This window comes from Synchiropus splendidus, chromosome 3, assembly GCF_027744825.2.
Source record: "Synchiropus splendidus isolate RoL2022-P1 chromosome 3, RoL_Sspl_1.0, whole genome shotgun sequence".
Taxonomy (NCBI): domain Eukaryota; kingdom Metazoa; phylum Chordata; class Actinopteri; order Syngnathiformes; family Callionymidae; genus Synchiropus; species Synchiropus splendidus.
In genome coordinates this window covers 20,157,749-20,181,677 of record NC_071336.1, presented here as the reverse complement: position 1 = coordinate 20,181,677, position 23,929 = coordinate 20,157,749, and the positions used below count along the sequence as shown (strand labels likewise).

The following is a 23,929-nucleotide window of genomic DNA, read 5'->3' as shown; positions in this document are numbered from 1 at the left end:
CCCCGTCTGCAGAGGACAGCTTAATTCCACTCGAGTTCACTTGAGCGGACTAATTTATTTAAATGGCAACTAACAGTTTGATTTAATAAAGATATAATAATAACCATTATTATGATTTGTTATTATTTATTACAGCCAGTAGTAGCAGTAGTAAGCGTACCTCCAGCAGTCGACAGACATCATGGTATATCTGAGCACAAGCGACCAGTGTAACAGCAGGATTTGTTTACCGTCTATAATCCTTGCTGTTGAGGGCCTCGATTTGGTCAGTCAAGCCAACCTTTTTAAGGGTCATCCTCCAACTTATATAGCTGGTGACTGGCTGATGAGGCTTCATGAAAGTCTTCTCATTTTCAGAGCTCAGCAGGTGGCGCTCCGCTTTAAAATGATGTGAGGTTTATGCGAAGCAGTTAAAGCCAGAGAGTCCAGAGCGGAGCGTGCCGTCTTGTGGCTTCTGAAGTCGATGGCACTGTTTCATGAAATCTCACGAGCCTTTGTCTGGTCCCTAGTAGGGCATCAATTGATCAGCCAGTCAGGTCAGTCATTTTCCCACGCGGCGTGAGAGAGGACCTGGTAGACCGAGCAGGTCACGTCACTTGGGACGTACGTCCAAACAACGACAACAACGTCCCCACAGATCACCATTTTGTGATTCATGAAGGCAAAAATGAGTAGAGAATGGGCCAAAATATTCATCTTCAGGTCTGGCTTAATAGTGACAGAACAGTTCCCTGAGTCACAACTCTGCGTCACCTTCCTACTAGGCCAGACCTGGGCGGCCCGGGGGCCAAACGAGGCCCTTTGACTTACGTGGTCCCCGTGGAGTCAGAGTAAAACTATAAAACTGACTTTCTATTTATATTTTGTGTTTTTCTATTTGACATTTTTGTCTTGTGCATTGTTTTTTATTCATAATGATGCAACTGAAACATAATTTTCTGTTTTGATTATTTTCCTTTATTGATCATCTTTTCCGTTGGCTAATTTAGGAGTATTTCTTGTCCCTTAAAGTACCTCAGAATTGAAAGTAGATTGAGAATCTTTAAATGGAACAATGGAAAAAAAACACTTTCTGTGCCTTTATAAAGCATTATTTCATAATCACACTTCATGCCATCACTTGATTTTTATTTTCGATTTTCGCTGACACTCCTTTCTTTGTGTGTGACGGCCCCTCTGAACGGTCACAACATGTAACCTGGCCCCTCAGGAAATGTAATTGCCCACCTCTGTACTAAGCAGTCCCTAATTCGCACCACCAGGTCCTGGTCCACCTACATCCTCTGAGTTTCCCGGTCAGTCGGGACGCTGCTGAAACTACTGGGAGCATGTCAGAGCAGAGAAGGGAAGCAGCGCTGGGAGGTTTTCAAAATTCTTCACGAGAACGTTGGCGAACAACACAAAGAAACAGTCACGTTCTCAGATTGTGAACTTTGAAATTAAAGTATGCTACAATGAAAAAGCCATAGTTTGCTCTTGGTAATGAAAACATAGAGGCTGTGACAACACCTGCTGTGGAAAAAAAACAAGTACACAACCCTCTCAGTGTGAACACATCATTACTAAGCCTACCTCCAGCTGAGAGAGCATCTCTCCTGTGTCTCTGGGGCGGGTTTGATGCCACACGTGGAAACCTCTTCATTTTTAGGATCACAATAGCGTCGAATTTCCCATGTAAGTCAGCAGCTCTAAATTTTGTTTCGTATGTATTTAGTGAGTGCACGTCCTGTTTTCTTGTGAAGATAGCAAACATTGCAGTCCCAGATTTACTTCCTTAATATTCTATTTTAATATTCAAAGTTCAGTGCATATGCACATTTCAAAAGGCACCTAAATTGAGCCCAGTGGAACACCAGAATCCAATGTTTTGAAGCAATGATAAATCAGATTTTGACATAGATTATTTTCATATTTTCTGTGATGTAGGCGTCATACAGATTAAGAGTCTGGCTCTCTTGCTGTTAGTATAACAAACCTACGGGACCACCAGACAAGCTTACAGCTGCTAAGTGAACTCAGGGGCGATCATTCATGGAAGGGTCCTGGAACAGAAAACAGGAACCCGACCAACCAAGAGCTCACACCAGCGTGGACAAAGAGTTATTACATTCACACCCAGGAGGGAATGTGCAGGACAAAAAGCTACATTTATTAGATTTTAATATACTATATCCACATTCTTTTGTTAGAGACAGGCAAATAAAGTTTTATAATCTGGGTCAATCGGTCTTGCAGCTGCTTCAGCCTCTCGCTGGATCATAACTTTCCTCACTGGCTGATTGACAGAGTTCAATTCCTGATGTTGAATGAAAGATAGGTGTTTCTGAAGTTCCCTTTGCAAGTACAGGCATGTGCTTGACAGTGTCGTGTATATTGCCACCTGTTTCGCCACCATCCTTCCTCATAAAAAAAATAATAAACGTGAATAGAAAAACATAGATTCTTAAACCACGCAGTGCTGCTTTTTAATTTAAAATTGAAAGTAACAGATTAATTCGAGCCATTATGACCCATTCTTGACCTTCGTCAAGACGATGTTCGAGTGCTTTTTTAAATCTAAGAATTATAGAGGTTTAACCATTAAGAACGGCAGATTACTGGTGATGAATAGCAGTTTGAACTGTTCCACTTCAGCGAAGAAAAGAAACGTGATTCTGGCTCGACAAAGCTGATGAAACGCTTACTTGTGATGCTTTCCGCCTCTTAAAAGTTGATGATCTTCAATGAAAATGGAATGAAGACCCTCTGGCAACGTAATCTGTCAAGGACCTCAGGGAACACTCTGTTTGAGACGTGCTTGAGGTTTCGCCATGATTTTTTTTTAAACAGCAACGCAAGCAGCTGCAATAGATGCCACAATTTAAATGTTACAATTTATACATGATACGGAGGGTTTTTTTGACTGTATTCATATAAAACTTTTGAGCAGAATCTGAAAATATTTTGAAAAAATCTCTATAACTTCTTTACTGGAGCTAAATCTTTGGATGTTCTTTGGTGATTTTGTATCCAGTCAGTACGAGCAGAATCACATCTGTCACATTCTTTTCTCCAGCGCTGTCCTACATCCACCTCATAAGTAAACAGCTTCTGTTTGGGCGAGACAAGCTCAAACATTCATGATTTTATTTATCTTGAACCACAAACAGCCTTCACACTCCAAACACACTGTGCTCTCTTCAGTTTCCAACCTGAAGCACGCCAGCCACACAAAGATCTCCTGTCAGTCGGTGCTTCCCACCAACACCCGGCTGCTGTGCTTATGTGGTGCGAGAGCGCAGTGAGTCCACAAACCTGTGATCATCTTTTATGGTTTATAGGTCACGTTTTGGCTTCAGTCTAATCACTCCATAATTCAAGGGGCATGTGTTTTTCAGAAGCACAGCGTTTCAATCTGGTCACTGAAGAAGACGCGAGAAGGATGGAGTTAAGCACAAGACTGCACTCACTTTAACTAACTGACTATTAGCCCTTCATTTCTTTTCTTTTCGCAGTGTCACTTCTGTGTAAAAACGGAGTTGAATCACACTCATTTTTTGTCAAACTTTCCAACATAAAATGTTAACTTACACAGATGCACAGTTGAGATTAAGAATGAATGGCGATTGATGAACTGGCTGCTGGTTCTGTAAAGTCCCAGAATGGTCTACAAGCTGCGTTACAGGTTGTCAGGAAAGTTCCATTAGAAGTGTGGGAATGGACTCCCATTCTAAAAAAAAAAAAAAAAAAAAAAGATGTTGGGTTGTTTTGTTTGGCGTGTTTTTGTGCAGAATGCAACTTCACAGTGGAACAGCGGTCAGAGCACAAGCCTGAGAAACCCCAGGTTGCAGGTTCGCCACGTTTAAATCTAATGCATTTTATTGTGAGTGAATTTGAAATATCAGACTGAACAACTAGGCCATCTCTTGACAACCAAATAACATACAGGGCAACTCACAATGATTCTAGCAAACATACATTTGGGCTGCTTCATGAAGAGAAGAATAAGAATGAAGAGGGAACTTTACTGATGAATGGAAAAAGAGCTGGTGTTCCAGCACCACTGGGGCTCTATCTGTGCATGTCCCTGTGGAAGTGAAAACAATTATGTTAAATAAAACCTTTCAAAGGGGTCGTCAGAGGGTCTGTGTTTAAGTAGAGTTATGGTTCTCTGCTGATGCAGCAGAAACCTAAACACACACCTATAAGTTTAATGAAGAGCTCCATGCACAGCAAAGCAGATTAGCTTTTCTCAGAAGGGTTACAGGGCAAGTGGCTCCGAGTGGAATTGTGACCTGCAACTGCTTCACGGATGTCCTGCCTGCTACTCCGCTAATGTGAAGTGCCAGACGCTCGATAACCAGGGACGCACTTGAAAAGGAAACTTGGGAAATTAAAAAGCAAGTTTGGTGGCGGCTTTGTAACTGTCAAGTGTGGACATGCAAACGTTTAAGAGCACAATTAGAAATACTTCCTGCCACCAACGGGTGACAGAAAGTCCATACATCACGTAAAGTGTAAGAAAATAGTTTCCCAAAAGAATGGATTTTGTCTCACTCTGATAAATACACACTTGTCAGCAAGCAGCTGAACAGCATCAGCCTTCGCATCTGCCACCGAAAGCACTTCAAAATCCAGACACTTTCACTGCATTTTTCATTCTAAAAACTTGTCAGTGAAAGCTGTGCGGACGCAGGACAAACACGTCACTGTTCCTTTTTTTCATAGCTCAAACACACATTAACACTAAAGTGAAAGCAAAAACAAAAAGGCCCACTGTTGATGAAAGAAAAAGAAAAATTCCAAAGAGAAGTCAAAGAGTAAGGCTGGACTTAAAAATGCACACTAACTTGCTTGCACCAGACTCCAGATCAGAACAGTTTTATGCAGTTGCATTCATAAACTTGTCGGCCTCATGTTAAGACATGATGATCGTCTCCGTCCTTATTTCTCAGAGGTTGAATTATGTGACTGAACAAAGGAGAGTTTAACCGTGCCAACATGGTGTGTGTCACAGAGTGTCACAGCTGTTCCCAAAATAGGGATCTTTTTTCTTCCTCTTTCACAGTCTTGGATGTGCCGGGTGTCATTACTCTCTTCTCACCTGCTCCCTGCGCCTCGAGTGACATTTCCAGAACACTGCCGCGCATCTGAAAAGAGGGTCTCCCATTCAAACCTGCCCAAAGTTGCCAAAAAACAGATCCTCCTTTAACTGTCTTGCTCCAGATTGATGAAGTCATCGGGCTTGATCATTCCCTGTTGGAGATCACTGCAACACAGAGGGTTTTACAGTCATACTTTTGGGTTTTGGTACATTTTATCAGCAACATTAAAAAACTCTTCATAAAAGAGGGGTGATCTGGATCTCAAAGGACTGTTAGGTGTTCATTACTATTGTAATAAACACGTGATATTCAGCCTGAATTTATTAAACTACACATATGAAAAGGTAGACCCACCATCCCCACATATCACCTTCAACTGTTGCCACTCAATAATATCTGAACCAAGTAATCCACTGCACTTTTTTCACAATTCTTATGAAATGTAATTTTTGAGTCGAGAGAGTGTTGAACAGCGTCGACACTGAGAGGAAGGACATTGAACTAGCATGGTGTACGTTCACTTTGACAGCACACTTGAAGCATCACTCCACACTGATACGTCTACAGGAAGAAGAGCACATGCTCCTTCAGCTCCAGCTGCACACTTGTCTCGGCATTCTTCCACTCTGTGCTTGACAGCACATTGGCTTTGGAGCGCGGTGCTGGGTAAGTGGCATCAAGGCTGTAGAAACCAACAGGTTTAGAAAGATGGTGCGATGGTCTGCTCAGTTGGTTGACAAAAATAGGACTGTGTGGAGGAGGTGATGAGGAGGAAGACCAGGAACACAACTGAGAACAACCTGGAAAAACTGTGGCAGCAGCTCGAGACTTAGACTGGACCACTGCTCTACATTATACCTTTTCCACAGTTTCTGGAGTCACACACAGTTTTGCTGTATTACCACACAATTACTGATTATTAGTATGAATGGTTGACTGGGTGAAGCTCAGAATGCTGAGAAGCTTAGACTGAACAGAGAAGCCTCCGTAGGGCTGAGACGATATGATTTAATCTGATATCTCTCTGCCGATTTGATCAGATTTATTATGATTCTACAACTGGTGCGTTTTGCTACGATTGATTATCGCGGTCTAAATTTCCATATTTTCCAGATGCAATAACACACGTTGAATCATATACCTCTGTGAGCGATTGGTCTATGAGTGATTCTGTAGAGGGAAAATTTTAGGACAGTCAGTGTGGTAGCTGTTGGGGAGGTTGTGTATTTATATGAAGTATTATTCAAACTTAATAGACACACAAAGTAGTATGTGAACGCATATTCCCCTCCCCATGTTAAGACAGGCACCATCACTGTCCACTTTTAAAACACTTCTTAAAACGCACTTTTACTTTGGCTTTGTGTAAATGAAACAGGAGCACAGAAGTGCAGGAACGCACAAGACAAAACATCCTTGAACTCCAGCATGAATCATGCACTCCTTCTTACCAACCTTGGAACACGCTACGTTACACAACAGCCATCACAGAAAGAGATTATTTTGAATCCACCCTGCTTCCAACCATTCAATGTGTCCCTCCAGATGACAAAGAAATGACTAGGGGGTGTGTTGCAAGACCCAGCTGCGAGCAAGAGATCCCAAATCATTGACATCTTTGAAATGACATCATGGTGTTTTCCACTTCTGAAAATTCATTTCTGCAGCAGGACAGCCAACATGGATTATGACAGAGCAACACAATTGTACCACTGATAAAATGGTCTATTAAAAGATCAAATTATAACTAATTATATTTACATTAAAAGATAGTCTTTCTCAGCAGACGAAAGCTATTAAAACAATAAAATGAAACAGAGGTAAAGTTTACTTCCAGGAGGAAGTGTGTGTGCAACTATTCACAAGACAGTCAGGAAGTATGACCACCTTCCTACACGCCTTCCTGAGGGGCGGGGGAGCACATTTCCCCGTATAGTCTTGGGTAGTAAAGGTAGATGGCCCAACACAATCACAATTTCAGGACTGCTTTATGCAAATCAGCTGTAGAACTTCACCTCCCGCTGGATTTATATTTAAGCATGGAGAGGCAGAAGTGCAGCATCAGCAGTTCTAAATTTGAGGCCATGAAGCTCAGCAGGAAACAGGTGAAAAGCTTGCTCAAATCCAGGACCAACTCTCGTGAGGAGAAAGGAGTTGTCAGTGAGTCTGCTTGTCAAGAGAACTGGCGCAGCATGAGTCTGCCTTGGTGATGGAAAGCTCACTAGAAATATGTAATGCTATGTAACACATTTTTAAGATGTATACCATGATAGAGTAGAGTCAAGAGTGTGTGCAGGGGTCTGTTGCCGCCGCTGCTCTAAAACAATAACCACAGTGTGTGACCAGAGAATTCCCACTGATGTGTTTCCTGCTCTGAGAAGAGAAACACACATTGACACAGCTACATGTGTTTGCACACACTCAGTGTGTACTATGTGACTCAGAACTGCAACCAACTCTGTGAAGTGTTTGTGAAGCCAGAAAGGCCATGTGTGCTAAATATCTTCGCCACTGATCAGGATTGTGGTCGAACATTTCGGACAGTGTCAAGCGTTTAAGCATTTCTATCCTAGTGAGGACCAGTTTTGGGGAGAACACCACCTTGTGGAGCGCTTTTGCCTTCGTGGGGACCATTTTTGCCGGAACCCACAAGGTTCAGAATCAATTTGAGGAGGAAGACTTCAAAATAACTGGGTCATTATAGTTGGGTTTCAGTTTGGTTCAGAGTCCTGGTTACTCTGACAGCAATGCTGTATGTATTTAGAATCTAAATCACCGTGTTGCCCTCGTGCCATCGACTTCGACCTGAATAAATGATGAAGCTGTCTGAGTTTACTGAAGATAAAGTCACATTCACGTATCCTGAGAAGCATGCAAGGACCGTTGTACACAATACATACACTATTACTGACTGAGGGTAAATGTAAATGACCTTTGTTCTTTGCTGGTCGGGATTAGGTCACATTCAAACGGAGTGGAATATGATGTATGTGTTTAAGCAAGTGTAAATACATGATGGCGATTCATGACACATTTATAACAACAAAAAGACAAATTGTCTGAATGGATTTGCCACTGATAATGTTGTCTGCTTGATGTGACACAACACATGGCTAATGCCTAACACAGTCCAGTCACCAAGGTTTGACTTGACACCTGTGCGGTAACAGTCGATGCATCAGTTCAGTGGATTGATACCAAAAGCAGAACAGACGCGAGACATTGAGCCGAGATATCCAGGCACTATAGAGAAAGAATGACAGAAGGTGAGTTTCACTGGCTGTTGATAGGTGTTAAATTCCTCATAGAAAATGATGGTGAAGGTTAGAAGTCTTCAAGTTATCTTCAGTTGCACATGGTCCAGCATAGATGCTAAAGAAAACATATGTAGCCATGTTTCTTGGGTTGGATTACATCCATTTATTCCTTGTCGTAAAGGTATATAAGTTCCAGTGACTGTTGTAAAATGATCAAATAAAAAAAACTGTGGGTGAGTCCAATTTATACTTCTGCCACAGGAGGGCCGATGCAGCTTCTCTTTTGCACAAAGAGGTTGAATCACAGGTTACATTTTCCTTTCAATTTGAAGTCTGTATAGTTTTTATACCCTCAAATAAGAAGAGCTAGTAATATCTGGAAATGTTTTAAAGCTGCAGGGCACCATTAAACATTGACATTGGTGAGGGAAACAAACAGTGTTTTGAGCCTTTTGCTGCTTATTAAATGCACGAACAATGGTCGATGATTCAATATTAATCATTCCTGAATTTATCAGATTATAGCCATAGTTTATTTAAAGCACATACTCTTTGTAAAATGAACATAGTTTTGTGATTTAATTTCCTCCCACCCTCTTCCTGGCTTCTTGCTGCTTTAGAGTTGTTTTTTTGTTTTGTTTTGTTCCAAACTAAACTGCATCAGCAGTGTGTCATTCACAGGGGTGACATTTGCCTTTACGACAGTGGGCATCATTTATCGGAGAGATTAGGGTCGTGGCCAAAAACAATAGCCAGATTTTTTGGCGTTGAGACTGCTTCTTCACTGTAAAACAGATTCAATACATAGAAATGGTTCCATCTATCACCAGTATTGTGTGATCATAGCAACAACCAACATTCATCTTTGTCCACTATGTCTTGAATTGGAGAGATAAACAGCCTTTATTCATCCCACAATAGGGAATTTTTTAAGAGTCTAAATAAACCTTTTTGTGATATTTTTTAAACCCAGTATTATTGGCCTACATTTATTTATTATAATTTGACAGACAATTTGAGGTATTAAAACTTACGCTTTATTCTTCAGGCAGGCGATGAAGCTGTCCATTTGGTCTTGCGGAATGTCTCCGTCCAGCTTGGCCAGGTAGGAGTACATCCTGGTAAATATAGCGAAAGGGATGGTGGCCGAACCGTCATCTTCGTCTTCAGTCAGTATCTCACAAGCAGACTTCAGTGACGCCATCAAGGTCTGTGGAGTAATGAAGCGATACAAGTGAAACAGCTTGTCTCGATGTTCTTGGGCTGTAGTGCTCATGAAAATGGGCCCGAGGAAGACAAAGGTTAATGCTTGGAAAAACTGACCCCAGCTGGATCATCCTGAGAGGAGGACCGTGCATGTACCTGCCCAGCAGCAGCAGAGAGATTGAGGACTATAATTAAACAGGGAATGGAGACAACCCCTACTGACCTGTCTCCAGTGTACGAACATTCCCTCCTTGGAAAAATGAAGCTACTCTGAAGCTATGTTTTTGGTAGCAAATGTCACGTGTACAAGTAGATATTTCAGCAGTTGTACGGCAACGAATCTCATGTAGAGAGAGCGACTGCCCTCAAGTGGCTAATGTCTGAATCGTCTTTTCCCCTCCAACATCACATTAAAAACAATGTATAATGTATATGCGGTTGCATAGTCGGGAACAATTTAAAACTATGGAGAGGGAGGGGGGCGCAGCCTGATGGTTCCCAGCTGTGCTGTAGTCACACATGATCTGACATCTCACCCCGCCCAGAGAACTGCAGCCCAAAGCGAAGAAGTCCAGCCATTCGATGTCAGAGCTGAAGCTGCCCAACGACAGAAGGGTCCTCAGCTGATCCTCGGAGAGACACAGATCTGCCCAGCTCTTCTGCAGGTCCTCTATGGAGCACTTCTGTCCTTCTGAAAACTGGACGAGAATATCTGTGTTCCTTCATTCGATCACAGCACCAGGGATGAGACGTTAAGGGGAATCTGGAAATCCCCAAAAATGACCACGGAAAGGACCAAAGTTTGTCCGACATGGGATTCAAACTACTCTTGCTGTCATGGTAGTAAAACCAGGATTGTCCTCAAGACCTTTTCAAAACAAGAAATTACAAATATATTTTACCACAAGTATTGCTAGGCTGATCATATCCCAGTGTGTTGAACGTACAATAAATACTTACTTAATAAATACTACTCATACATTTATAGCTAGTATGAGTGAAATGCAAGACATATTTCAGCGCAGCAAACAACGTACTTGTTTGTTGAGAGTCTTGAGGAGCGCTGGAGTGAGGCCTGCTCTTGGAATGTTGACCTTTGCTCCCAACCTGTCGCTGCCTGGCAGAGGTTCCCCAGTGGACAGCGCTCTGAAGTATCTGATAGAACAACATGTCATTGTCAACGGCTTGATTTTGTTTTGTTTGTAGATCTTCAAATCCTTTTGATCAATGAGTCAACACATATTATTTTCTTAAATTACAGCAATAAAAGTCAGGGCCAAGTGTTCTGATGGAAACACTGGCAAAACGCTCAGTTGCACCTCGCTCCATCCAGAATGTGTCAGTACTCACTCGGCAGACCACCACAGGAGGTCCGAGGGCTGAGCCCGGATGGCCGCCTTGGTGAAGTTTTTCAGGATGTCTGTCAGGCCGGGAGGCACGTTGATTTGCTCGGAACAATAGATGGTGTCAGGGAGCGGCATGGCTGCCGGACAATTGTCAAGATGGATGAAAGTAAACAAAGTCAAGACTGTTGCGCGGACAAACAACACAAATTACACCAATTAATAAGCTTCAGAAAAATAGCGGTTGAGTCTTGCATCGTAAAATTGCGTCACAACTTTAATATAAAGACGTTACATTTGATATCAAAGCACTTATTTTACGGTGCGGACAAGAGTGACATAGCTGCGTTAACCAGGACATCACATCATGATCACAGTATTAGAGTTTTGCATTAAATACAACAACGACAGGCCACTTTACCTGGATTTGGCAAATAAAAATTCATTCAAGGAGATGAAAATTTGGTTACTCCTGGTGGTTGGTTTGTGCTGCCGCGCTGTCGCATAGCAACGGTGGTCTTCTTCGCTGACGGCTGCACAAGGGTGCGTTTTCGCCCTCTACTGGCAAGAGGAAGATGGCGCTAGTAATTGTCAAAAACAAATATGCGTAAATAAAGTACCAACCGTTTGAATTACAACCGAAAAGTTACACGTTAACAGGAGGACAGCTTTTTCCCCTCGGCCGTAAGATTGATGAATTCACAAACAGCCTTTGTTGTTTGTGGTTTATTTATTTGTTAGTTACTTCTATTATTATTGTTCATTGTTATTATTCATTATTATTTATTTATGTTTTGTTCATTATTGCACGTTGATCCAAAGCACTTTCCTAGTTGGTGGGATCCTCACTGTCAATATAGCTGATACTGATTCTTAAGGATGATCACGGTGGATGAAAAGGGTAGAGGTCAAGTTAGGTAAAAGTAGAGGCGGCAGCTCGCCATGGTAACAACTGGTGGGAAATGTGAAAAGACAATATTTGTTGTTCAAAAATAACAGCGGGAGTGTCACAGAACCTTTTGGATTAAATCTGTGGGTGTTTTCAAGAGGCCTCACTAAGAACAGCCACATGAAAATTGTATCAGCATGGAAAGCGGATTGCGCTCATGTTTTCAATAAAGGTACTAGTACCAGCACGTGTATGAAACGTTTTATTATTAAACAGACTCAGGAAAATACAGGTACACAGACTGCGATTAGAAAACATTACAGCCATTGGTGTTTTGTAACCGAGCCGAACAGAAAACTCACTGACGGTTCAAAACTGCGACAGAACTGAACAATCGTTGTGCAAGATGCACTCATGCATCTACATTTATGGACCACATGGACAGTAAATCAGACAACACTTGTGACATCTTCATTGGACAATGTTTCTAAAAGTACTTAACATGGATGGAATTTCAGAACCTAAAATGCAGCGCAAAAAACAAGCATGTCATGAAGCCGATTGTTTAGTCGCCTTCCAACATCATCGCTTCACTGTTTAGAAAAATAAACTGTGTTCACTATAATCCAGCTGATCTTGAATCTCCCTTGTTGAAAGTAATGTGAGCTGTGAGACGGACAGCAGGAAACACTAGGGAACAGCACACCCATGCATTTCGACACATTTGATTACAACTTAAACAGTAACACAACAACAGGTGAGAGTCACGATCAGCTCAGTGGGTATATATTTTCCTTTTACAAATGTGCATTTTTTAAAAATCTAAATATTGTTTTTGTCTTCTATAATTGTCATTTCTAAAAGGAAAATATGATCACAAAAAAGTATATTTCCCAAAAGAATTTTTTGTGCTATAAAGAAGTTTTATCCTGTTTTTATCAAAGTCCACAATCTTTGTTTTGGTCCAAGGAACAGCATCATCCATCTGTTTAGCAAATGAGCACGAGTGCCAAGTGGTTGAGTTGTTAACCTATTCAAGGTGAATCAAACGACAAATAAGGCAGCAAGAACGTTTTAGCAGATAACTCTTTTTTATTTCTTTTTTTGGAACACCAATATGCTTTTGGGAAGTTGAGCAACTCCGGCTACAGAACCTCCACTTATCAGTTAACCTTAACTAAAAGCTTTCTCTGTTCTATCTCTTGCCCCTCTTATTTCCAGCAGGAGGCTTCTTGAGCTGCAATGGTTGACCTGCGGTGCTGAACCCTGTGGCAGGAGGGTTGGACACTCCAAAGGTCAGACCCGCGGACGGATTGATGCCGGGGTTACTGAAGTTGAAGCCTGAGCTGGTGCTGCTTCCAAAACCTGCAATGGAAAAACATCCGATAGACACAAGGAACTGAAGTGACATTGAATAGGATTAGGATTGTTAGTGGACTGCCCCCGAATCTAGAACTACAAATCCATTTAAGTTTGTGTCAAAACACCCAAGGAGGAAGAGATGCATCAAAACAAAGCAGTGAAGGTATGCAGACTCAACATCATCACTAAAGACTTAACAATAAACAGTTACTATCTGCAGTCAAATAAAATTCATGGCTGTTCTGCCACTTCATAGTGTTGTCCCAGCTACAGAGGGTGAGAGGGTGGGGACATCCTGGACAGATCACTGGTCAAATCACAACCCCCGTAGACTGGGTGTAGCAGAGGAATCCCAAACAAACATAAGGAGAGCATGAAAAGGCCACACAGACTGGAACCACTAACCACTGCCTCACGTGCTTCACTCTGTTTAATGAAATTTGGCCGTTTATTCTTTTGCATTGAACTTCTAGCACGTCCAAAATAGCTTTATGTGAACATTAGTTTTATGTGAATGTCTCTCACCCCTCTCTCGTTTGTTCTGTGACAAAGGTTTCACAGCTTTCCTCTGTAATAACAATAATACATATCCACCCTTGATATACTTCCAAGTGCTGTCAGTTCTCAAGTACCTGCACTCAGACTTCCTCCAGTGGGCTTACTTGCAGAGGAAAAGCCAAAGGATGAACCTCCAGTCCCAACACCACCAAACCCAGGTCCTCCACCAAAGCCTGAGTGGGAAGGCCAAACATGAGAGGAATTAAATCAACCCACCAGAGTCTGAAGAACAACGCTAAGAGCCAGAGCCAAGAAAAGCAAAGATGGAGGTGAAGGCAAAAGAAATCTGCTCTGAGTGGCACGATCAACAAAAACTAGGAATCATGGGTGAGATGTGGCATGAAGGTGCACAACACGAGGGAGTTTTAGAGGAATAAAAATCAGAGGCAATACCTCCCAGAGTAGAGGAGCCCAAACTAGAGCCCACGGCAGAGGCAAAGGGGTTTCCGAACCCTGCCCCCAAGGGTGCCTGGCCCCCTACGACACAGAGAGGATGCACTTTTACTCTCATAAGTGTTTCTATTGGGGGGGGAAAAAATGAAAATGAATGACTAGCTTAACACCTTACCTCAAATAGCTGCTTTCATTCACTCCCAAACTTGTCTTTAATTTAATCTAAAATGTGAAAAATATTTCACTTCAAAAACATGTTTAAAAAGAAACCAGGACAAATGTTTCTCTCTTTAAAACCAGATTTATTGTCAATTTCATATGCACTTACAATGGAACACAAATGACTCCGAACAAATGTGCTGATTTGTGACTGCTAATTTGACAAGTTTGAGAGTGAAAGAATCAGCAAAGTCCAAAAAAGAAAAAAAAAAATCATACAATTGCAGTTGAATATAGATTAAAAAGGCACAGAATATTAAATATTAGTTATCAACAGGCATTGGTTAAATAGGTTCAAACACACTCGCCTACAGATAAAATCACTTCATATAAAGACCTTCACTGCAGGTGAACTCCTTAAAACTGCAGGTTTAACACCGTTTGTTAACTCATAGAAAACTTTCAGAAAGGTCTGCTTTGGAGCTTAAATATAATACACAAGCAGAACTCAGCATCATAAACATTCTTGTGGTGGGAGAGGAGAATGGTAACATTATTTAGTTGATTTAAAAACAAACTACTGACCAGAGAGAATCCCCAAAACAACCTGCAGTGAGTTCCAACCCCCGTCAGCCACAGGCCAGACAGTTCAGAGCGGTAACAGTCCACGTTCACATTATAAAAGATAAGGTAGTTTAATACTGTCTTTCTGGACATACGTCTGTTCTTTGTATATAGAAAATCAGAACATGAAAATAAGGATTTGATTTGAAATGCATCATCAAGCATCAAGGTGGAGGTTGTTAAGGTTTGAGGTTATTTTGCTGTTTATGTTGGAGGTGACAAACTGTGCAAAAGTTTGGTTTTGGGGTCCACTTCTGGTAAAAGTTATGTTTGCAGCCATTTGAACGACGCATCACCCTAACAGTCAACCACACAACCATAAACTCTAAAAGGTCTGACCTTGTCTATGCCTCACAATAAGTTTACAGCTTGCAAGGTCATCGCTTGCATAACAACAAAGAATTGGTCTGTAAATGTTATGGAACCATGTGATAGGTGATTCACCAGATAAAAAAAAAAGTCTACCAAAAAGCACACATTTGTCGATTAACAGTTAGGTCCGAATTTCATGACTAAAATCTACATCCCGATAAGCTTTTCACTGTTTCAGAGTTGGTTCTCAACTTATAAGGAAATGACAACGGCTGAGCAGGAGAACCTGCGCAAGGAAAATGCAGTCACTAAGAAATTCTTTCCCGAGTCTAGAAAGATATGAGTGATCAATAAACTAAACCATTGGAAACGTGTAGTTTGAAAATGTTTTACAGTAGGTGTCAAGTTGTAGACTTGTCTTCTGAAAAAGGATTCCTTAAAAAGAAAATGTTGAAAATAGAAACTCAATTTAAATATAATATACAGCTAATTCACATGAAAGTTAAGAGAAACCCAAGTGCTGTGACATTCAGCCACGATTGCAATTTTGACTTCATCAGCAAAGCCTCAATTGATTTTGAACTAAGAGCTACAGTGTTAGTGTTTCGTGCACAAGGCTGAGGACACTGGACAACGAAGGCAGATTTTCAGTTGGTTGCTGCAGCGCCAGCTAGATTTAACTGCAAGAATTAACGTTGGCATTTAAAACAATGTGAATAACCGACTCATTTCAGGCTTAGTAACATTAAATAAAAAATAAATTCAAACTTCAACAGCACTCAAAGACAATTCAATCATCTGATAATTTTTGGCACTCATATTGTTTCTCAGAAGATTGGGGAAAAAACGCTAAATATTTACAAACTAAAATTCATCGCGATCAAGCACTTCATTTGACATTAAGCTGTTACTTAAAGAAAGCCCTTCTGTTGAAAGGTTGCAAGTATTCCACCTTTCACGCCACTGACGGAAAACGCATTTCAAAATAAATTAAATTGTGGCAAAGGTTTAGATCCCAAATGTAAAAAAAAAAACAAAAAAGGAAGGACATTTTTCATGAATATGATTTCCCTCATTATCTTCCTGAGTCTTTTAAAAAGCATCAGCAAGCTAAAAATGGCATTGAATTGACAAATGCAGAGCGGAATACGTCAGTTGCATAATCCAACAATTGGCGGGAAAAAGATATTTACAATAAATAAGTGATGATACCTGTTGAGGCCACAACATTCTGCAACAACATTGTAGTGTTTGGCACATTTGTGAATCAGTTTCAAGTTCTGTGGTGAAATACTTTATGAAATAAATTATGAATGTGATTCTTCAATGAGCAATCATGTGTCAAAAACATATAATACATTAAATAGGATTTTAAAGAAGTAATAAGTACAGTGTCAACTACCTCTGACTGCTGAGCACATACTACAACAGTGTATACGTGAACCAATAATTGGTTTCATTTTTTGACAACACTGATCTTCAGGTCTTCACATCTTCAACTTACTAACAAAACACACACACTTCCCAGTTTCAGTGTGTGACTTGGATTAACTACTGCGAAGCAAGAAGTTCTGTTTACGCGCCACCCATTTTAATATTGCTTTTATAAACCTTTTTTCCCTCACCCTGAAATAGGTTTCCAACTAAACCAAGTCTTTAAAATGATGCCACACATTCTTCAATAGCTGTTGGTGCGTTTAAGACTGGCTGTAAATGTCCTCAGCACTCACGTGAAAGAACATCTGAAATATCATATTAGCAGCACAAAATGTTGACGCAATATATTTATAAAGTAGCTTCACTGTACGAGTGTTGATGACAGGTTTGATTTCGTAACCCAGAGGAGGTATATAGATCCATACTGCAGTGTACTTTATACCGCAAACACGAGGGTAACTACTACCCAAACTTTTGTATACACTAATGACTATGTACTCTGACTTAACTCGACTTTCACTGGTGAAATCACCTCAGAGTGTTAATCCTGCAGCGGAGTTGACCGACTAGACCCAGTCAAGAAGGACTGAGCTCCAGGAAGGGGTGTGCTGAGTAAAGTGTGACCTAAACTGATGTTTAAACCACAGTCAAGAAACTGGTGTTGAAAAAATATCTGTGGGAACTGTCAAAGATTTGGTCAGACACCACACCAATAGCTTCTTGGTATACGATGTACACGACTTTCTCCAGTTCAAATATAATAGTCTGGCGCTCGCTGTGTCTACAGAAGGACTTTAAAAAATGAATAATAATGAAGGTTGGTGGCTTTGTCTGGTGATTTTGATGGTTCTCTACATGCAAACTATACAATATATCATCAAGTATAAATATTTAGACGACACGTACGCTCATTTAAAACCTGCCACGCAGATGACAGCCACAAACTGGCGGCATTTGTGAAATGTTATTTACCCTGGTGCAGTAATGTTTACTTGAGATTCAGAGCGAAGATGGTAAGGCAACGCAAAGACTTCCTCTGAGAGTTCAAATGATCTTCCTCCACAACACTTTAAATTACAATAAAAGGACACCCTAACATCCAATCTTGCTCGTTTGACTTCTTAATCATGTTTTGAATTTTCATATGAGGTGATGGGAGAACTGTTCTAGAACTTGTAGGCAGTCAGACCTGGAGTTGGCTGCTGTTGCTGCGTCAACGTAGCTGCCATGGCAACAGCTGCGGCGTTCGGCACGCTGGAAAATGGAGCAGGACCAGTTGTGATGTGCGGTGTGTTCTGCCACTTCCTGCTAGACAAGCGCTTGGATTCAAAGATGTCAGTTGAGTCTTCCAGGAAGGCACGGCGATAAGAAAGGTATTGGTGTTTCAAAATCTGCGATGAAATTGAAACAGACAGATGAAGATCATTATCCAAGACTTACGAGTAACAAGAGACAATCTGCAATGTTTGAAAGCCACCCAAAACTTGTGCCTGCAGAAAATAGCCGCACTTTAACAGAGGAAGGAATTTGATAACTATTTCCCCCATCAAATGTATGTTCAATGCAGTAACAATGATTTATCAAAGCACGGAAACACGCCTCTTACATGAATCAATTCATTCGCACTGACAGTGGCCTGTTTTACTGTACTCGTCATATGATAGCACTTGATACTTCCCACAGTGTTGCCTCAATCTTTCGCGTTTCACCTTCTGTGGATTTTCAGTGCCTTGCAGGTTTTTACAGGCCTGTCAACTCTAATGCAAATGAGGGTGGTCGCAGGCCCTCATGCCACACTGGCCTTTCTCATGTAATAAATATACCCCACGATGTGCAGCACGTTGTCGGACCTCTGCAACACAATTGGTTTTTCTTTTTTATTGGAGCTCCAAGCAGCCCTGAGCATTGTTCAGACAGGAAATCATCCCATGTTAAGTGACACGAATCTGGAAAAACTCTAAACGCTATTCGCATTTTACTGTTAAAGAGCAACTGTTAACACTATGGCATAGACTGCAGCTCAGTGCTGTGAGAAACATGACACTAAAGCCGAGTAAGCTACTGCAGAGGACTCATGATTGTAGTTTAAATTGTACTTCTAACAAAAGAAACTCAACAATGTGCATCTGTCCCAATGAGACTGCAGACATGCTATGACCCGCACCAGCTATGCTGCGAGATAAACAAATGAAGGATTTTTTTGAAACACATTTAATAGAGACTCTAGAGATTTTATCAGATGATCTGCGCTGCCCCACACTAACCCGTTCATTATGGTGCAAATATTTAATAGTTAATAGTTATTAATTACTCATAACGGTATTAGCAAGTACTCAAACGTTAGTTCTTGTACTTGGTTGGCAAAAAGTGGTATTGGGACATCCCTACCAATCAATAGGGAGCAGACAGCAACGTTCTCGTGTTGGTTAATGTCATCCCAGCAACCGTTAACATGTACAAACTGGTGAGGAACTTGTTTTTGAAATGCAAGGACTGCTTGCAGTTATAAATACTAAAAAAATGTCTTTAATGCACTGATGTCTCCTTCACACCTGTGAATTTCGCTTGAAATGAAATACTTGCCACAAATGCAAAAAAAACAACAACAAATAAATAGTGGCAACAAAGTTAAGTGCTATAATAACAATTGAACTGACCTTGACATTCTCATGGGTGGACTGGAGTTGTGCTGCCTGCGCAACAAACGTTTGGTATAGTTTCTGCATGGCCATCGTCAGGTCTGTGAAGGAAAACAGAAACACGTGTGTTGCTGAAACAGTAGTGAAACTGTCAGGAATGAACATTTACAAAGGTTTAACTAGATGCTCGATAATACAAACTGTTTTACAAAATAAAACAAACACAAAAAAAACTCAAAATCCACTTCACATAGTAAACACAAATCACTTCAGAGGAAAATAATTCAATCGAGTTTGGATAAAAAACACATTTTAAGAGTAAACACATACACAGGTTTTCCAACCTTCTCAAGGGGAGTGTGTTAGTGTTCGAAACACACTTGCTATGTGTGTGTGAATCGCGGATAATTGTGCATAAAATTCCTGCTGAGGCTTTGAGGTAGTGGCAGCCACAACACATACTGGTCAATATGAATATTCATGTAGCTGCAAAGGATCCAAAGTACCGTCATAAAATGAAGCTACAAACTGCCACAAACTCATGTCACCAACAGCCTTGCTTTATTATTAAGACATTATTCCTTGCTAATGTAGAAAATGAACTTTAAATTAACCAAATTCAGGCAACAGCTTACCCTGAGGAGTGATGTGAGAGCCGTTGCTCTGGGTTGTAAGATGGTTCTCCAGCTCTTCTATTTGTTGCCTGTACTGCTGCAACTGCACCTCAAACTGACCCACCAGGCTATGGAAATAACTACAGAGAGAAATGCAGGTCAATATTCATAAAAATTGAATAAAAATTCCCCAATTTGAACACTGGGGAAAAAAACAATAGACAAAGAACGAGTGTGACAAATAGTTTGGTAATGTCTGGCATGAAAATAAATTCTTAATCTGAACACATGAACATTCTTTCCAAAGTAAACAACGCCAAGAGGATATCTTGCAACAGTATTAAGTTTCGTAGGCCCGTTATGCTTTTACAGCATTACATGAAACTTCGCTAAACAAATATACTGCAGAGTGAGTAATGCCCACCCATTTCTGAGTAATTTGGGTTTATAAATAAGCCTACCCAAGTTACACAGTTATATATATATAGGTTTATTTCCTGGAAACATGCGGATATGTGTTGATGGCTGTTTATGGGAGTGTGTTTTTGCTTTTCCTTTTTGCTAACTGCAGCCTAGCTGCATCGGATTCAAATTATCACAGTACCACAGACATGACCTGCAACATAGGTTGCCAGAAAACCACTCGGGCTCAATCAAAGTGCTTTTCCAAGAATTAATCCTGATCTGAGCTGTTATGGCCATTGGTAACTGTGAATCCACCTTCCCATGGAGCTGCTGTCACTGAAGTGGAAAGATGATTTTGCTATGTACTTAAAAAAGGTATAAATAAATAAAAAGTCAGGAGTTGTAGGAGTTCAGATTTCCAGTTAACATCTGAAACGTCTAGCCATGATGACATGCAAGTCAGTTTTGTTTTCCATAACAAACAGGTTCATGAAAGATGCTTTAATACTTCAGTGATTATATTTGAAATCATCAAAACCTTAACTAGGTCAGAGACACATCACATCTGGATATTTGTCGTTTTTCTTGCTCTGTCAACGCAAAACAACAAGGCAGCCATTTTGTAAAATTAAAATACAATTAAATCTTTTTTAATTGATTAGAATGATTGAAAAGATAATACAGCACAAAATCCTGCACCACACAAGCTCTTTGAGGGTTTGGACACCCTTGGTTTCAACATTTCATAAATCATTCATAAGTCATTTTATGATGTTATAAGCAACACAACAATGTCTGATTTGGCACTTACTCTGATGGAGCTGTGTTCTCGTGCTGAAGACCAGGAGGCGTCTTTTGAGTGCGTAGGGCTATGTCGGCATTTTTTAACTCCTAAAAAATATGTGATTTGATCAATACAATAGACTGTTCAACTATTAATCTTAAATATTTTCCCTTTCACCATATATCTAAGAGGAAAAGGGGGCAGAAGAAGTTTTGTATTATTGATTATTATACCTGTGCTGTCTCCAGCTTCAATTTGTCAATGGCCAGAGCCTGTCGCTGCAGTCCACTGGCGCTGACAGAAAGTAGCTGCTTCAGAGTCTTGATGTCATCCTGGACCTTAGATATAGCTTTCGATGACATCCTGCTGATATCCTCTTGTACCTGCTTCTGCTCCTTCACAAATTTTCTAGGTAAGAGAAACATATGGAATTATTAAAAAAGATCTGATAAAAGGAAAAGTCATTTTTATACAGGTAAAAAAAAAGGAAATTGCATGCACGAACAACATTTAAAAACTTACTGAAAGTTTTCCACGTCTTGGCAAATGACCGGGGGAAGGTTCTCATCTCTTAGGGCTTTACTGTCCCTGGATGAAAGAGACTGTGTTATGGATTTTTTTTACACTTAATTCAGCAAAATACCAGCTTTCATCAAGGACACTTACTGGGCATTTACACCAGATGATGCATCACTCTTGTTCTCAGATGAGGTGCTAAAATCAACCCCACCCAAGCCAACACTGGGTGCAGGGGCTGTTGATGTGGCCGCAGAAGTTGATAACAGAGAACCGAGAGTCAACCCTCCTCCACCAAGTGTAGCTGTACCCAAACCTGCAGCTCAAAGCACAACACAGAACCCAGCATTACTTATTTACTCCTGAAATTAAAATAACATTCTCACTAATCTTTTGCAAATATTAGCACTTTTCAGGGAAAATGTATATAGTGTACATGCTTCATTGCACAATATTTTATTTACAGAGCACATTTGGGCTTTTACAAAGTTGTCGCGAACCTTCATTGAACAACAGAAACAAGGATAACTTAAATAAACATAAACGTTTAATCAAAGCACAAAAACTCATTATTACCATTAGAGACATTGCTGGAGAAAAGTCCTCCGCCAAGCGATGGAATAGTGGCAGCTGCCGTGGAGACAGTAGTGCCACCAAGATTCAGGGAGAAGCCTGTGGCTGCTGGCTGTTGTGGAGCAGTGGAAGTCAGGACAGATCCAAAAGTTAAACCTGCTCCGGGGGCTGACGCTGCAGTGTTTGCTGTGGAGGTGGTGAGCGAGAAGGGCGCAGCTGATCCGGTGGGTTTACTGAAGCCCAGGCTGAAACCAGTAGTTGCAGTCGTTGATGGAGTTGCACCTGATAAATAGAGACGCATTCAAAGTTAAAACTAAATAATTTTCTTTCTCAGTCATTCTTATTTCAGTCAACATGCCTAGTGTGAGACCAGCAGCTGGTGCTGTAGCACCTGCAAGATGCAAGAGAAATGTGTTACTTGGAGGAATGACAATCACAGAATGCTGATTGTGACCTTCAGTCATTTGGTCCCAACATACCCGCAGCAGGTGTGTTGAAAGAAAACCCACCGGAGGGCTTTTGACCAAACAGGCCTCCTCCCAAACCGAGTGATGGTGTGGTACTAGCGGTGGACGCAGGAGTGGCTGCAGCTGTACCCAAAGCACTTCCAAAGGAGAAGCCACCCGTACTCGCAGCAGGTGCACTGAAAGAAAAACACCATGAGTGACGTTATATACTTTTTAAACGTCGAAGCTAAATCCAACTGATGCCAGCACAGATCTGACCGATATATTCAAAAATGAATGAATGAATACTGGACGGCGAACAGTGAGTATAACATTCATATATTAGCATACTTAAAACATGTTACATTTTATTCAATAAATCAAGTGAAACAACAGTTTCAATCACTGATGCTTTATACAAATTTGACAACTGCTAACGTCTAACATGCTATGCTAACTTTAGCTCAGTCGGCCACTCGTCTTTACCTGGTAGCTGTCCCGAATGTAAATCCACCACCGGTATTGGCGGTGCCAAGAGACCCGGATCCAAAGTTAAAGCCAGACATTATACCTCTGATGACATTAATACAAAACGAAACCGCTCACATGCCGACTTCAGGTACACATGTAAGCTACTGCTAGCCTTCTAAATATAGGCTTCCCACTCACGGCAGATAATTGCGTGTCGCATATGTTTCGATTTCAAATCAAAACTGTAGCGCAGGCTAACTTTTAATCCTTAAACTATGATAAATGTGCGGCAAGGATCAGCACGCGTTGCTAATGTTCCTATTGCCCGCCCGCTGTTTACGGTGTCCTGTGGAATTTTGGGTAAACGATGATTCAACTACATTTCCCAGCATACATATCGCTCAACACAACGTATCAACTGACAATTCCGCATGCGCAAAGGTCTTCTGGAAGTACCAATAACTTCCGGCGTCAACCATTACAAAATAAAATACAGAACCAAGTTGCAACGCTTTCTCAGAAATTAAAGCTTGCCATTCGTCAATTTTCTGCCACCTGTTCTCAAAGGAGAGCTGCAATTCTTCCAGAATGTCATGGGTCAAGGCAGAGTCCATAAGCAAATTGTTATGTATTTGCAAAAATACTATGTTATTTTATTTTTATAAAATAGAAGCACTACTTTTTGTTGGGTAGAAATACAGCAATCGTGCATAAGTGATTCGCCTGCCCATTAATACATGTTTGTGTTTGTAGTCCGGTAGTTCAGGAAAATAAAGAGATGCAAAAGAGTATCACTGGCTGAGTTCCTAATTGTTTGCATGTACGTCGGGAACATAACACAAATATAGCAAAAAGGG

The 23,929-nt window shown here is 40.9% G+C and overlaps 2 protein-coding genes across 12 annotated transcripts; both read right to left on the bottom strand.

Moving 5' to 3' along the window:
• Nucleotides 1-995: 995 nt before the first annotated feature.
• On the bottom strand, nucleotides 996-11,409 carry ropn1l (rhophilin associated tail protein 1-like). Of its 3 annotated transcripts, none has more exons than XR_008414271.1 (7): nucleotides 11,312-11,409; nucleotides 10,898-11,030; nucleotides 10,585-10,702; nucleotides 10,084-10,245; nucleotides 9,376-9,551; nucleotides 4,182-5,248; nucleotides 996-4,066 (listed from the first exon to the last, which is right to left on the bottom strand). XR_008414271.1 is itself a non-coding variant. In XM_053861245.1 (6 exons), the coding sequence occupies exons 1-6, from the start codon at nucleotides 11,334-11,336 to the stop codon at nucleotides 5,188-5,190; spliced, it is 675 nt and encodes a 224-aa protein (XP_053717220.1). In that variant the 5' UTR covers nucleotides 11,337-11,409; the 3' UTR covers nucleotides 996-5,187. The 3 variants fall into 3 exon arrangements, 1 of the variants encoding a protein (XP_053717220.1); XR_008414270.1 differs by having other exon boundaries at nucleotides 997-3,401; nucleotides 3,571-5,248; XM_053861245.1 differs by having other exon boundaries at nucleotides 996-5,248.
• A 631-nt stretch (nucleotides 11,410-12,040) lies between these two features.
• nup58 (nucleoporin 58) lies at nucleotides 12,041-23,443 on the bottom strand. Of its 9 annotated transcripts, none has more exons than XM_053860809.1 (14): nucleotides 23,088-23,443; nucleotides 22,635-22,798; nucleotides 22,514-22,546; nucleotides 22,159-22,437; nucleotides 21,733-21,904; nucleotides 21,589-21,654; nucleotides 21,300-21,474; nucleotides 21,094-21,173; nucleotides 19,899-20,017; nucleotides 19,282-19,364; nucleotides 17,814-18,015; nucleotides 14,093-14,218; nucleotides 13,774-13,872; nucleotides 12,041-13,144 (listed from the first exon to the last, which is right to left on the bottom strand). In XM_053860809.1, exons 1-14 carry the CDS (start codon nucleotides 23,165-23,167, stop codon nucleotides 12,975-12,977), a joined length of 1,848 nt encoding a protein of 615 aa, XP_053716784.1. In that variant the 5' UTR covers nucleotides 23,168-23,443; the 3' UTR covers nucleotides 12,041-12,974. The 9 variants fall into 9 exon arrangements, with proteins under 9 accessions (XP_053716784.1, XP_053716786.1, XP_053716785.1 ...); XM_053860811.1 differs by having other exon boundaries at nucleotides 14,093-14,176; XM_053860810.1 differs by having other exon boundaries at nucleotides 21,733-21,898.
• Nucleotides 23,444-23,929: the final 486 nt, after the last annotated feature.